At 41.4% G+C, this 16,577-nt stretch overlaps 1 protein-coding gene across 1 annotated transcript in view; it reads right to left on the bottom strand.

The window, feature by feature from the left end:
• KIAA1958 (KIAA1958 ortholog) overlaps positions 1 to 16,577 on the bottom strand; it is a 134,772-nt gene that overhangs the window by 90,367 nt on the left and 27,828 nt on the right. Inside the window, exon 2 of the mRNA XM_061609656.1 lies at positions 10,903 to 12,088. Coding sequence (XP_061465640.1) covers positions 10,903 to 12,064 — 1,162 coding nt within the window. The 5' untranslated portion in view covers positions 12,065 to 12,088. The remainder of the gene's footprint in view (positions 1 to 10,902; positions 12,089 to 16,577) is intronic.

Genomic DNA, 16,577 nt, shown 5'->3' with positions numbered 1-16,577 from the left:
TTTATGTATTTTATTTACAACATTTATACCCCACTTTATTGTAAAAAAACCCAAAGCAGTTTATAGAAGGAATTAAAACAATAAAACTATTGGCAAAAACAGACAGGTATTTAAAAACATTCAAAATAATAAAGCCAACAATGAATGAAAAACAGGAAAAAACATAATAGCTGCTGCATGCCTGGGTAGGCTTGCCTAAGTAAAAATGTTTTTAGCAGGTGCCAAAATGAGTACAATGAAGCAACTGCCTAATGTAAATAGGGAGGGATTTCCAAAGCATAGGTCTGCCACACTAAAGGATTATTTCTTACAAGAGCTGAACAAGTACTATGTGGAACCCCTAACATCGAAAGCACACCTTGAACGTGGCCTGGTAGCAAATGGATAACCAATGGAGATTTCAGAGCAGAGGTACTATGTGCTGATAGGGTGTTACTCATGTCAGCAATCATGCCACAGCATTCTGCATTAACAGCAGCCCCCAGGTCACGTTGTGCTACATGGGGATTTCTGTGACCTTGGCTGACTGGTTGCAAGGATTTTTTTTAGTTTTGGTTTCAGAACCCTGACTGTTTGTGGGATGCTGAGTTTTCTGCCTTACTTATAGGAAACTTGTTTTTCTGTTTGCATTTTTTACCTTTAACCTCACTCCCTTACATCCATAGAAGAAACAATAGTGGTTCCATGTGCTCAGCTCAACTCCCTTAAACCCACTGATGATGCACCTTGCTATTTGCATGATGGTTTGTTTCTTGCCCAACAGTGGTAAAAGAGAATTCACATACTGGGAAGAGTGGCTTCAATTCCTGTTGTTCCCATTCTACTGCCTGTGAAGGTAGACCAAGCCATGTGTGTTTTCTCTCTGTCAATTATTACTGACTGGGATTGGGTTAGCAGCCCACAGAGTAGGCAGGAAACAGTAGAGAATCTTCTTCACTCTTACTCATTTCTCAAGTTTGGAGCAGCCACACTAAAAGGCAGGCAGGACATTCCAGGTAGGAGGTTGCCAACCTTGCTTTCATATGGATATCATTGCAGAGGATCCCTAGTCAAGCCTTACCAACAGCACAATCCTAGCAATATCTACTCAGAAGTAACTCCTGTTGAGTTTTATGGGGTGTAGTAAGTGTGTTTAGAATTGCAGCCTTCAGGGGCATCCATCTTCACTCCTGAGTGCTCCCATCTAACAACACTAGGCTCCTTTCTTCCTACAATAGCTTTCTAGTGACTGTCCTGGCCTGAGGGCACTTAAACCCTGCTTGCCAGAAGCAAGTAGACTAGATTAAATGTTCCTTACCCTGGCTGTCTAAGCAGGTGAGATGGAATTATCCCATCACTTGAGCTGGATTTGTGAACACCCTCATTTAGCTAAGATTTCTATACTAGTTTCCAATCAGAGCTTTTTTTGTTTACGTGGTATGCTCCAAGCAACTGTGGTTGATGCTTAATGTATCATGCTTAATGACATCACTAGGGCCCACCCCATGACATTACTAGGGCTCGTCCCTGAAATCTCAGGGTTTGGGAATGAATGAATGAATTTATTCTTACGGTCAGAGACCAGTACAAAACATCAGAATACAAAATTGATACAAGACAAATTAAAACAGCAAGCATTTACTAAACAAGGGCCGGGAGTAGCTAAAAGGGTTTGGGATGTTTTTGATCTGGCAACGCTAGTACAGATGATGACTGGAAACAACAGATGGTAGACAAGACAGAATCTTGGTTGGTAAGCAGAATCAAGTCAAGTCATGTCTAATGGTGGGATGGTGGAGATGAGAAGGGAGGAGGTGTGAAAAAGGGACATAGTGCAGGCCCCAGCAGCTTAAAATAAATGACATCCTGCCTATCAGCTGGTAACCAAGTTCTACCAGCTCCTTTAAAACTAAATGAATTCTATCTATGGACCTCAGAGAACTTTGGAGGGGAGATCCTGTATTTGCCAGGCTGCTTTACAGATCTTCTTGAGAAGCTCCCTGTCTGGCAACTGTATAAAAGCCTCCAGCAGGACATTGGTTGGAGGTGCTCTTCAAATGCTTTTGCCCAAAAAAAAACACTTTGTGCAATTATTTACAGGTTTCAACATAAATGTATAAATGTGTGTATAAAATAAAATACAGAATGCTTTTACATACTGGACTGGAAACTTGGGGATCTAGATGCATGGGCAATTCAATTAAACTAAATTTAGGCTGTTACTTCAAAATATAGAACTTATTTAATGACATATTTTAACAACAGGAAGGATAAAAGGTTGTTACAATTGTCCTTGGCGCATTTTCACAATAAGATTTTTGTATGTTTGCAATGGGACACTGAATATACGTAGTCTTGTGCTAATACTTCGCATGCACAACCACTTGTCTCTCACAGCCTCGAATTCAAGTGGTTAAAATCAGTAATCTGAGGAAGGATCTGTTCATAAAACATGGTATTTAGTGACAAAGTTATCATGGAATCATAGAACTATGATTCCGGTAAGTGCAGCATGGGGTACAGTTGGATCTTTGTCTGCTATCCACACTGCTTGCTAGACTTAAATAAGTCTTGTTGTCTTTTGCAGACTTTGCTCTATACTTGTGTCCAATGAAGCCAGTATCAGCTACCTATAGATATTAGGAGAGAAACATACACTTAAATTTTCACATTGTAAACAAAATTGCCTCAAGCTCAAAGTGGTCCTGAGATGAGAATCTCCAAACACACCAGTTATTCACAATGGTCTCCACTCCATACTATTGTGTTTTATGGGGAAATAGGAACATACAACCTTAAGAACTGCTGGAATTAAAGTTCCATTTAGTCCAGAACTGAGGCCTGCCAGAAGTCTCTGGCATGTTCACAAGCAGGACAAAATACAAATAACCATTCACTAATTTGTCTCCAGCATATGGTAAACGCAGCACACCATTTCAGAACCGCCTCCTACTTCTCAGAGTTTGGCTTTTAAAATAAATCGTTATCAACCCCCTTGTAGAACCCTTTCATTCTACAGTGTAGTTTCAGATATCAGTAAAACCTGGAGAATATCCAAAATGTGTATTAGTTACCAAAAGTAACATGAGTTACAGGAAGCCAGATTTAGGCTGAACATCAGGAAAAACTTCCTAACTGTTAGAGCAGTATGACAATGGAACCAATTACTTAGGCAGCTGGTGGGCTCTCCAACACTGGAGGCATTCAAGAGGCAGCTGGACAGCCATCTCTCAGGTATGCTTTAACTTGCATTCCTGCATTGAGCAGGGGGTTGGACTTGATGGCCTTATAGACCCCTTCCAACTCTACTATTCTATGATTCTAATGAGTCTGGCTTGTTGCGAAATTATTACATTCCCTGCCGAATTCCTTGAAATGCATTCAGCAAGACTTTGGGCCTGCTTACTAGCAAATATTTTAGGGTACAGAAAGGACCAATATATTGGATTCTGACATACAGTACTATAACTAGTTATTTAAAAGGTTATACTTGCTGGGGGGGGGGAACAGCACTCCACCAGCCCAGTCAATACTGTCAGCCTACTCTGCAATTCTAATAAAAGCTGAATTTCCATCATGATTTCAGTTATTAACATGAACACTACTTAGGTTTTTCTTTTTGTTTTTACTTTTTTGCCAATGTTTACTAAAATAGAATTTCCCACACTCAAAATTGTGTCGTAGGAGATCATATTATATTTAGCTCAGTGGCAGAGCTAGGCTCCAGTTATGATGCTGAATGGCCAGCAACCTCTGAACTCTTTATTTCAAGCAGGAAAAAGACAAAGAGAGCATCTGATTAATCCACAACACTGGTTTAATTGTTCATTTGACTACTTCCATCGGGATGTGAGCCTAGAGACTATCTCCAGACTTAGCCAAGAGCTATAAATTCTGTCATGAAAAAACATGATGGCAGAGTCCTATTTGCAGCAGTGGTTTAAACAGAGAGAGTGGGTGTGTGTTTTGGTACAATCTTATATAAGGTTTCATAACTTTTCTCATATGATAGATCACCCTGAAACAATAAAAGATGCTGTTATTTCTGTATATATATAGTGATATCCAGAATGACTATGATTCTATTTATTTTGTAGGGCTCTCTACATCAATTCATTTGTTAAGATTTATACTATAAATAGCCTAGCCTATCCCTGAGGGCTTAGGACAATTGATACACATATAAAATGAAAGTTATAAGATTTTATTATATGTTGCAAAAGGAAGAAAGCTGCTTTGCACACATTACATCTGTGCTAAATAGGGTTGTCAGGTCAGAAGCTTCCCAAAACCTGAGATTTTAGGGGCTGGCCCGAGTGATGTCATGGGGGCGGGCCCAAGTGATGTCATGGGGCGGGCCCAAGTGATTTCATGGGGGCGGGCCTGAGTGATGTCATTAAGCATGATACATTAAGCATCAATCACAGTTGCTTGGAGCATACAATTAAAAAAAATCTGATTGAAAATTAAGCTAAAATCTTAGCTAAAAGATGGAACCTGGGTAGGGAACATTTAATCTAGCCTACTTGCTTTCGGCAAGAAGGGATTAAGCGCCTTTAGGCCGGGCCAGTCACCAGAAGGCCACTGTAGGAAGAAAGGAGTCTAGTGCTGTGGAGATGTTACATGAGAGCATTCGGGAGTAAAGATAGATGCCCCTGAAGGCTTCAATTCTAAGCACACTTACTAAGGGACTAAGCCCCACAGAACTCAACAGGACGTACTTCTGAGTAGATATATTTTGGATTATGCTGTTGGTAAAGCTTGACTATGGATCCTTTGCAAAGAGATCCATATCCAAGCAGGGTTGGCAACCCCCTGCCTGGAATGCCCTGCCCTTATCTTTTAATGTGGCTGCTCCAAACTTCTTTACAGATTTGACCCTTCACTTCAGAAAGAGGTCTGAGAGATGAGTCAGAGTAAGAAGATTCTCTACCCTTTCTGTCTACACTGTGGGCTGCTATAAACTCACTTTGACAGCCAACCCAATTCCAGTGAGTAATAATTGACAGAGAGAAAACACACATGGTTTGGTCTACCTTCACAGGCAGCAGTTTGGGAACAACAACTGCAACAACTTTCAAATATGTGAATTCTCTTTTACCACTATTGGGCAAGAAACAAACTGCCATGCAACCAACAAGGTGCATCACCAATGGGTTTTAGGGGATTGAGCTGAGCACATGAAACCACTGCTGTTGCTTCTATGGATGTAAGGGAGTGAGGTTAAAGGTAAATGAAATGCAACAGAAAATGAAAAACAAAATACAGTGATGCTTTCCTAAATGCAATACCATACCAAACACAACAAGATTCCTATGAGTAAGGCAGACAACTTAGCATCCCACAACCAGTCAGGATTCATAACCGTTAACCAAAACTAAAAAAATCCTTGCAGCCAGTCAGTTAATGCAGAATGCTGTGGCATGATTGCTGACATGAGTGAGATCCTATCAGCACATAATACCTCTGCTCTGAAATCTGCATTGGTTGCTGATTTGCTACCAGGCCAAGTTCAAGCTGTGCTTTCCATGTTATGGGTGCCACATAGTACTTGTTCTGCTCTTGTAAGAAATCAGTCCTGTAAAGCGGTAGCATTTTGGATACTCTGTTCATAGGGTTTTTGTGGTAAGAGGTATTCAGAGGTGGTTTACCATTGCTTTCCTCTGACTTTGGACACATATCATACTTTGGACACATAATGAGAAGACATGATTCACTAGAAAAGACAATACAGTAAAACAGAAGAGAGTAGAAAAAGAGGAAGGCCAAACAAGAGATGGATTGATTCCATAAAGGAAGCCACAGACCTGAACTTACAAGATCTGAGCAGGGTGGTTCATGACAGATGCTCTTGGAGATCACTGATTCATAGTGGTGAAGTCGTAGTGGACTTGAAGGCACATAACAACAACAACAAAGTGGCAGCACCTACGCTTTGGAACTCCTTGCCTATTGACATTAGGCAGACACCTCTTTTCATCACCTGCTAAAATCATTTTTGTTTAGGCAAGCCTATCCAGGCATGTAGAAGCTATTGTGTTTTTAAATCTGTTTTTAACTCATTGTTGGCTTTATTAATTTGAATGTTTCTCAATACATGTCTAACTGTTTTTGCCAATAATTTTATTGTTTTAATTCTTTCTGTAAACCGCTTTGAGATGTTTTACAACAAAGCAGTATATAACTGTTGTAAATAAAATACATAAATAAATTTTGGAGTCACAGCTTTTAAAAATGTTTTTAAATATGTTTTGTTTTAATATATTTTAAAGTCTGTTTTTGTGATTTTTATAGTGTTTTTAGTGCTTTTGTTTGCTGCCCTGGGCACCTACTGAGAGGAAGGGCGGGATATAAATCAAATAATAAATAAACATAAATAAACTTCATTCACCCAACCCAAAATTCAGAATCATGCCACTTTAAGCTGTTTTGCAACTGTTTATACTTGTTTTATGGTCATTGGTTTTTAAAGGGATTTATTTCTTATTGTGAGCTGCCTTGGTTTCCAATCACCAACCCTACCGTACAGGGTTGTTGGAAAGACTCTATATACACACATACACACTTGTAAAAATACACCCCATATAATAGTTGATTGTCAAACCAGTTGGTCATTGCAGAACATTTTTTTAAAAGATCAGTATTAGTTTCCTACATAATAAAAAATGTGAGACCTCGGTAAACCCTGCCTAATTGCTTGAAAAATAGGACTGGAGGGGGAGGGAAAGATTTACAACACAAACACAATTCTTTGCTATGTTTACTCAAAAGTCCCATTAATTTACAGCACAATCCTAACCACATCTACTCAAAAGTCAGTCCTAATGAATTCAATGGGGTTTACTCCAGGTACGTGGGATTAGCATTGCTTTACTCCCAGAAAAGCAAGTATTGGATTAAATACTTTCATATTGCCAAGGTTTCCAAAACTCTGCCCTCTCCAACAGCCCAGGGTCTGACTCTTGCACACAAGAGGGGAAAAAAGCTTTAAGTCATATTCTTACTTACTCAAGCTGAAGATCTCAAACCCACCATTTCCTGATGTTGCAATTAAGTCTAGGCACTGCCTGGGTCAACAAATCACAACCCTGGCTTCACTTATTGGCTACAATCTTGAAAGGGCGGGGTTAGCTAGGAGCTGCTATAACAGATCTGTTAAACAGATTTAACAGTTGCAGGGGTGGCTGACATTTTGATGTATATCTTGGGAACCAGACCACCTAGAAACTTACTTTTTTATATATATTGAAGCTGAGAGTCTGGGGATTAAGGTGAGTTACCCAGAGACCCAGAGGGGACCCCCAAAAGCTGGAAACTCAAGCCACAAACCAGACACCTGGTAACCCTAGTGCTAAAAGAGCTACATTGGCTCCCAGTTTGTTTCAGATTCAAGGTGCAGGTTTTATTTTATTTATTTATTTATTTATTTTATTAAATTTCTATACCGCCCCATAGCCAAAGCTCTCTGGGTGGTGTACAAACTAAAACTTCCATCTACAATTAAAACACATATTTAAACAATTTTAAAACTACATCCAAATTTCAAAATTGTAAACATTTTAAGACAGACAAAAACACATATTAAAATACTAAATACTAAAATACTAAAATGCTAAAATGCCTGGGAGAAGAGGAAAGTTTTAACCTGGTGCCGAAAGGATAGTAATGTTGGCGCCAGGCGTGCCTCGTCAGGAAGATCATTCCACAATTCGGGGGCCACCACTGAGAAGGCCCTCTTTCTTGTTGTCATCCTCCGAGCCTCCCTCTGAGGAGGCACCCGGAGGAGGGCCTTCAATGTTGAGCGCAGTGTACGGGTAGGTTCATATCGGGAGAGGCGTTCCATCAGGTAGTGTGGTCCCAAGCCGTGTAATTTTGACCTTTAAAGCCCTAAACGGTTTGGGAGCTAGGTATGTGTCTGCCTGTCTTCCCCTTAATAGTCATGCCAGGAAAGAGGGCCTGTTGTGAGTGCCTATTATATCTGAAGCCCGATTGGCAAATACTCACAACAGAGCCTTCTCTATTGTGGCCCCTACACTGTAGAATGCCCTCCCCTGAGAGGTAAGATAGCTCCTTTTCTTCCTGTCTTTAGACAGCTGCTGAAGACCCATCTTTTTATGCAAGCATTTGGTTAAATTTCTACTCTTTATGCCATTATACTGATGTTTTTAAGGATTTCATGGATTTGTTTATGTATGTTTTTGTATTTTTAACTCTGTATGGTTTTATGTATGCTTTGCATTTTTAAATCTATGTAATCCACCTCAGGACCCACACTCCAAGTGAGAGGCAGATAACAAAAATAAATTCATTATTATTATTATTTCATATCACTTGTGATCAGTGATTGGCTTCAAAGATGCACCTGATCCTGTGCAGACAGGGTGATCAGATGCAATGGAAGATAAAACCCTTACAACTTCAGCACAGTAGTTGTACATAAGAGGATATTTCAGCAGATGCGGCTTCTGTCATCCTGGTATATTCCAAATCACTTCCTAGTGGTGTACTCAGGCAGGATGTGGGGCATAAGTCCAGGATGCCAGTCAATGCAGCAGGGCTGGCTTACCAACTGAAGCAATTAATATACATTAGCATCTGAAGACGGGAGTCCCCATAAGACCATTCAGTCCAGAAGGGAGAGGACAATAAAATCATTCAGCCAAAGTAAAAGAAATACCTAACTGCACCATTGATCACATATGGTTAAACATCAGAAGTATCTATTTCTCCAGCCAACTTGTAGTTTTACACACTACACATCATTATTATAAAATATTAATCAGGCCTATGTACAAGGCACAAACCACTTTGTTTCATTCAAAAGGTTACTGTTAAATATTGAAAATATAATTATTATGAGGCATTAAAAAGTAGAAAATATTCACAAGAAATGCTCTTCACATGCTCTTTTTCATAATTTAATTTTGAATACATCAAAAAGAAGCTTCATGGGCCTTACTGACTCTTGACCCTGCTCTCCACCTTCCACTGAAACCTTCAAAAATAAGTAGCTTCTGGTTAACATCTGCATAATGCTCAAGGACTGAAGGCTTAAGCAGTCCCTTTGGGAAGCATTTTGAGCACAGAGGATTACAAATAACAGAATTTAAACCTGTGTTTAAGTTTAAAAGACTTTTTGCTGCATAGCTATTGAGATAACAAAGGGTATAAAACTGGAAAACAAGTTTTTATTTTCAGCATTAAAAGGTTTACAACAGACTTTGGCTAGCCAAGCTTTCATTTACGATCAACAAACCTTTTTTACTATTAAAAATGTCCAAAGTTCATATAAAAACACTCATCATTTACAATGAACCACCATTTGTTCAATAAAATGTAAACCTTGGTGACATTCAACAACAAATACTTTAAATAAATGTAATTTTTGTCAGTAAACAAAGCATCCACTGTTTGGCGACATCTCACATTTTTCTGCCAATTATCTTTATAGAACAAGGAGGTTTATACAAGATGCATTATTTAAAAAAAATACTCTGGTTCAACGGAAATAAACATTTAAAAGGTTCCCAAATCAAACTGATGTTGCAACATTTAAAAACAAACAAAAGGAAAACACATTTCAACCTTCATTCAGTGGTATTCCAAAATGAAAAGATGGCAGAAAATGTTAGATTGAACCTTCTGATGACACATTTTTTCTACAGATAGCCCACAAAAACACCTGCAAGAGCAGAAAGTCACATTCCTGGTATATATATCAGGTAGCCTGGCCAATCCAGGTATCTCATACTGTTTGCCAATCACAGCCATTGATGTTACTTACACATCTTTATTCCCTTCCATTCCTGCAGAGGGATTTAGGACGAGAGCCTATACAATCCTGGGTAACTCACTAGGCTAGACCCCCAGCCTAATCTTATTACTAGTTCAAGCCCTAGATATCCTAATAACAAACGAAACCTATAAAAGGAGAGCAGCAATTTAAGATTAACTTTTCAATTGCAATGTTTTTAGTTTTAATATGACAGGGGTTTGCTTTGTTTAATGTATTTCTAGTACCTTTTTTCAGGGAAGTGGGCAATGCTAAATGATGTCAGTTATAGCAGTCATTAAGTACTACTGATGGATTGCACTTAATTAGAATGTTGGTGTCATCCAACATGCTACTTTTGATCTGCAAAGATCTAAAATGGTCTGGATCCAGACTATGGGAAGGAAAGCATCTTCCAGAATGATCTCCTCATTCCTTAAGATCAGGTTCAGAGGGGTCTGCTAGGGGTGTGCTTGACCTCTGAAGTGTGACAAGAGGCTACCATGACAAGGGCCTTCTCTGTAGAAGTTGTGTAACATCTGCATCATGGAGCTCCCTACCAAAGGAGGCCCGCCTGTTTCACTCCCTTTTTTCTTTCAGGAAATGTAAGAAGTCTTTTTTATTCAGGAATGGGACATCATTGTGTTGAGATATATGCCCACCACTGCCAGGGGGAGCCCTAGACCTGGCCCCGATACAAATCCACCCCCACCGCCAGAGCACCCACCTTCTCAAAAGCAGACATGCGTTCACTTCCACATAGGAGACAATCGGGATGTGTGTGAGGTTGCAATGTACTGGCTTGCCCAGCCATTCTGCAGAAGCAAGTCCCATTGAAACATTGGACTTACTTCCACATAACTATATTGCACTGTTGTGGAACATTGACATCTGTGTCATGGCAAGTTAGTGTAAACAAACCCCCTTAGTTATTTCTTTATGAAATTTGCAATAACCACCTTGCCTCCAAATCACACTATTTTACTGATGCTTCCTTGTACACTTATTTTCTGAATGTGATCTATATTTCATTTTACTAGCACAACCAATCCACACTTGCATGCATTGAGTTAAAACCTTGATCTTCTGAACAGAACTTTAAAAAATACCTCAAATCAATACACCAAGAGAAGCATTCCGAATATTGATACCTGGTATTGTCTGTGCCATTGGCTCAGTGGCGATGGTGGGAGCAGTGCTTGGCTGCTGCTGGCTAGAGCTCACTTCTGGCTCTGTACTAACAGAAGGAGATAATGCTACATCGCTGGGGACTTGACTTGGCACAGGCTGGAGATCTTCTGGGGCTGTTTGCTCTTCTTGCCCAGGGAGCTGCAAGGCTGATAGAGGAATGCTTATTTGTTTACCAGCACTGGAGGTGCTGACAGGCATCTGGAGGGTTGCCTGAGGATTGACTGCCGGGGTGCTACCAGGCCCTCTACTTGGGGAAGCCAGAGTTACTTTTAGAGGCTTCTGAGCAGATGGCCTTGAAACAACTGGTGAAGAGACAGAGACACTTTGCAAATCAAGTTCAGCACTGAGTGAAGGTGATGCATGAGGAGTGGGTTTGGGTGGCACAGGGTGGGAGGCTCCAGAATGAGCTTTAGGTTTTGACATCTGCGTCAAGGATAATGCAGGCCCATCAATGCCGCCAGTAATCTCTGCATTAGCCACAATGTAATAATCCTCAGGGAGTTCTTGCTTGATTTTTTTGACTAACACATCATTGCTGCTTCCATCAATGACCTGAGAATGGGAGCCTGAATGAAATGAGGAGGAGGGACCCAGGCCTGGCCTTTTACGGGAATTGGCTTCAGATCTTTGAGGATGAAGCTCAAAATCACTATCTTCATCTGTCACTGAAGACTCACAGACCATGTCAAAAAGAGTAGCTTCATCTTCATATTCCTCCACAGTTTCATCTAGTTCAGAAGGCTCACTGCAGTAAGAGAAATCACAGGAATCTCTGGTTCTGTTACAATCTAACTTTGCTTTCCCTGGCCTTCCAGAGTATCGTTCCACTGGACTTGTTTGTGTGTCTGAGGGCATACCTATGATGCTGGGACTGTCTGAGTTGAAGCTCCTGTTGTCTTGGAAGCACACTCTTTCCTGTGAGCCAGCCCTACATGTTACAGTCAGTGGCCAGTGATAGGCGTGGCCTGCACTACAGCCCCACATAGCTGTGAGGTTGCCATGGGAACCCTCTGAAAGTAGGTGCTTTAGATTTGGAATGAGGCTGCAAATGGTCCCATGACTATGGGCCCAACTGACCAGTTTGGAAAGATTTTCGGAAGAAGTGTGAAGGCAGTCCTCCATGGTACAGGCTTAATAGCGTCGTTCCTAGAGAAGACAGAAGAAAGCTTTACATTGGAACCAAAGTTGGCAGTTGAATTTGAATTCAAATTTTACATATATATATATATATATAAATTGTGTTCCTTGTGCACAGAACCATACAAAATAGTAAATAACCAGCCAGTTTTAGAAGATATTTCTCAACATAGCCATTTACTTCTATAGAAGCTCAATATCAGATAGTAAAACATTTTGATGTAGCAAATATATCAAGGATACAATCCAGGGAAAAAAATTAAATATGCTTAAGGCTGCAGTTCTATGCAAATTTATTTGAAATCAGTTTGGCTTACTTCTGACTAAACATGTTTCGGATAAGACTGCAAGTTATGTTGTAATCAAAGGGGTTTAACATGCATGATCTGTCAAAGTCAAATCATTTTAGACTTCAGCACCAAACTGGACAATATGTTAGCTCCATATCTGTGTCGTTAAGTGCAGGATTCTCTTTAACACAGACTGCAAGCTTCAGGGCAAGGATTGGGACCCTAGTGGGTAACTATAGTCTGTTCTACTCGCTATAGTCTCAATTTGGACTGGACACTCCCCTGGCAATTTGCATAGGGGAAAACACCCAATTTTCTTCAAGGATTACTCCCTCCGATGTTATGATTCTGAACTGATACAGAGCAGGGTCTCCATAGTGGGGAGCAACATCTGGTTCCTCTTTCATGTGCTCACTTTGTCACCCAGCAGTGGAACCAAGTCTTGAGCTGACTCCCCCTTGGCCTCCTACTCACATCTACTATATATAGCAATGCAAACATCACAATCTCATGAGGGTTCCCTGGCTTCTCAAGAGATTTTCTGCATTCCCACCATCACAGAAACGCTGTCACTCACTTGTGGCTTTGGAGAATTGCATGACTCCTTCAAAGCTGTGCATGCATTCCTGTCCAGCCATGTCCCTTGCTGCCTTAGATGGCAAGAGAATGGAGTCTAGATTGATTCAATACAAGAAGTATAAGCACAATCCTGGACAACTTTCTTAGATTTCTGTGGTAGTTCTGATCCTGCTTGGATGGTCATTTTCAGAAGGTGGCACTTGGAGAGTATTGTTTCACTCTGTAGAGCCTTCAATGTGAGGTACCGTAGGGTTTGATTTTATCCCTCATTCTGTTTCACATCTATATGAAACCACTGAGTGGAGTTTTGGAGTACATGACAGCAATATGCTGATGACACATCACTCTGCTTCTCCTTTACATCTGCAGATGTGGCAATGGATGGACCAGACTGATACATTGCCTCAGTAATGGATTGGATGAGAGCCAATAAATTGAAGCTTATTCCAGACAAGACTGAGGCACTGTTAATGAGTGTTTCTATAGACCAGATGGGATTATTTATTATTATTATTTATTACATTTGTATACTGCCCCATAGCCGAAGCACTCTGGGCGGTTTAAACAATTAAAAACATTAAAAACAAATTTACAAATATACAAATTTAAAAGCACATTTTTAAAAAAACAATTTAAAAACACATGCTAAAATGCCTGGGAGAAAAGGAAAGTCTCGACCTGGTGCCGAAAAGACAACAGTGTGGGCGCCAGGCACACCTTGTCAGCAAGACCATTCCATAATTTGGGGGCCACCACTGAGAAGGCCCTCTCCCTTGCTGCCAGACTCCCAGCTTCCCTCCGAGTAGGCACCTGGAGGAGGGCCTTGGATGTTGAGCATAGTGTACTGGTGGGTTCATGTCAGGAGAGGCGTTCCATCAGGTACTGTGGTCCCAAGCCATGTAAGGCTTTATAGGTTAAAACCAGCACTTTGAATCGAGCTAGGAAACATACAGACAGCCAATGCAAGCAGGCCAGAATTGGTTTTATATGTTCGAACTGTCTGGTCCCTGTTACCAATCTGGCCACTGCATTTTGCACAAGCTGCAGTTGCCGAACCATCTTCAAAGGCAGCCCCACGCAGAGTGCATTGCAGTAATCTAACTTGGAGGTTACCAGAGTATGGACAACTGAAGCTAGGTTATCCCTGTCCAGATAGGGGCGTAGCTGGGCCACCAACTGAAGTTGGTAGAAGGTACTCCGTGCCACCGAGGCTACCTGGGCCTCAAATGACAGAGAGGGTTCTAGGAGAACCCCTAAGCTACAAACCTGCTCCTTCAGGGGAAGTGCAACCCCATCCAGGACAGGTTGAATATCCACCATCCGGTCAGAAGAACCACCCACTAGCAGCATCTCAGTCTTGTCTGGATTGAGCCTCAGTTTATTAGCCCTCATCCAGTCCATTGTCACAGCCAGACACTGGTTCAGCACATTGACAGCCTCACCTGAAGAAGATGAAAAGGAGAAATAGAGCTGCATGTCATCAGCATACTGATGGCAGCGCACTCCAAAGCTCCGGATGACCACACCCAATGGTTTCATGTAGATGTTGAATAGCATGGGGGACAGAACTGACCCCTGTGGAACCCCATACTGGAGAGTCCAGGGTGCCGAGCAATGTTCCCCAAGCACCACTTTCTGGAGCCGACCTGCCAAGTAGGAGTGGAACCACTGCCATGCAGTAACTCCCACTCCCAACTCAGCCAGTCGTCCCAGAAGGATAGCATAGTTGATGGTATCGAAAGCCACCGAGAGATCAAGGAGAATCAACAGAGTCACACTCCCGCTGTCTCTCTCCCGACAGAGATTATCATACAAGGCAACCAAGGCCTGTTCTGAAATTTATTATTATTATTAGAATTAGAATTTATTACCTGCCCTTCACCCAGAGGTCCCAGGGCAGGTTACAACAATTTTAGAATACATAATTAAAACAGTTAAAAACAACCTAAACAGCATCACAGAAAATAGGGTGGTTCTAAAAATATACATCTCAGGTATCAAAGGCCAGGGTAAAGTGGTGTGTCTTCAGCATTTGCCAAAAGTTACATAATGAAGTTGCCAGGTGCACCTCGATGGGTAGGAACTTCCTCAGCTTAGGGGCTGCACAGAGAATGCCTTCTCCCAGGCCACCCCCCCAAGCTGAAGGCTCCTTTTGATCTCAGCACCCAAGAGGGTCTGTAGGGGAGAAGGTGGTCTTTCAGATATTTGGGACCTAAGTTGTTTAGGTCTTTAAACACTAACATAAGCACCTTGAACTGGGCCTGGAAACAAACTGGCAACCAATGTAGCTGTTTTAAAACAGGTCTGTATCTTTAAAAGTTGTGCAGGGGAAAGGGAGAATTCCACCTTGAGGTTTTTCTCATTACAGCGTTGCAAGCACACCTGCACTTGGCTGACTTTCTCTTCTAAAGATACAGGATCAGTCTCAGACCATGAACCTGGCAACCCTGATCCAGAATAGACCGTCTTCCCACCTCCTGGACATGAGAACTCCAGACACATAACACCTCTGTCTTTTCAGGATTCAGAATACAGTCTTTTCAGAATGGGGTTATACTCTCTCTGAAGAAGCGGGTATGTAACTTCTGGATACTTCTGGATTCGTGTTGCTTGAGGCTCAAGTGGCCTCAATGGCATGGAGTGCATAAGCTTTGACTGGTGGCCCAGTTGCACCCTCATCTGGATGGGGACAGCCTAACTTTTGTTGTCTATATTCTGGTACCCTCTAGGTTGGATTACTGCACAGCAATCTACATAGGGCTGCCTTAGAAGGCAGTTCAGAATCTGCAGCTGGTGCAGAATGCAGTGGCCAGATTGCTAACTGGGGCAAGACAGCCTGAGCGTATAAAACCAATTCTGGCATGACTACACTAGCTACCAATTAGTTTCTTGGCTCAATTCAACGTGTTGGTTTTATAAAGCTTTACATGGTTCAGTACCCCATACCTCAAGGACTGCCTGTCCCCATACGAACCAACCCAGACCCTGTGTTCATAATCTGAGGCCCTTCTCCGTGTGGCCCCTCCAAGGGAAGGGCAGAGGGTAGCAGCATAAGAATGGGCCATTTAAGCGGCTGCTCCCCGCTTCTCGAATGTTCTCCTCAGGGAGGCATGTCTGGTGCCATCACTATCTCTGTTTAGGTGTCAGGCAAAAAATGTTTATTTTTACCCAGGCTTTTGGCCCTTAATCTGGAGACCTTAGCAATTTGTGGCCTCTTTTAGTGGAGTGGGATGTGTTAAACATGCCTTTTTACATATGCATGGATGTGTTTTTATGTTCTCACTCTGTTTTGGTTATTATACTCAGTTTTAATATTTGTACTATTTTTGTAACTCACTTTGGGCCACTTCTGTGAAAAAAAGCTACTAATAAATGCAATAAATAAAAAAAAAATTCTGCTACATAAGTGAATGACTGTCTTTCATTCCTAATGGAGGAAATGTTGTACTTGGGGGCAATGTTGCAATGAAGGCTATCCGTTGCCATTGAAGGACGGAAGGGAACAGAGTCAAAATAAGCACAAAAGTGACTGTAGAAGGACTACCCTTCAAAGACCAAACAAAGGCCTCACCTTCACTATTGGGACACCATGAGTAGATGCAATCTGTGCCTATGAACTAGGGTTGCCA

The sequence above is a fragment of the Rhineura floridana genome, chromosome 1 (assembly GCF_030035675.1).
Source record: "Rhineura floridana isolate rRhiFlo1 chromosome 1, rRhiFlo1.hap2, whole genome shotgun sequence".
NCBI classification, from domain to species: Eukaryota; Metazoa; Chordata; class Lepidosauria; order Squamata; family Rhineuridae; genus Rhineura; species Rhineura floridana.
Note: the sequence above shows the minus strand (reverse complement) of the source record. Positions and strands in the feature narration are given on the sequence as shown.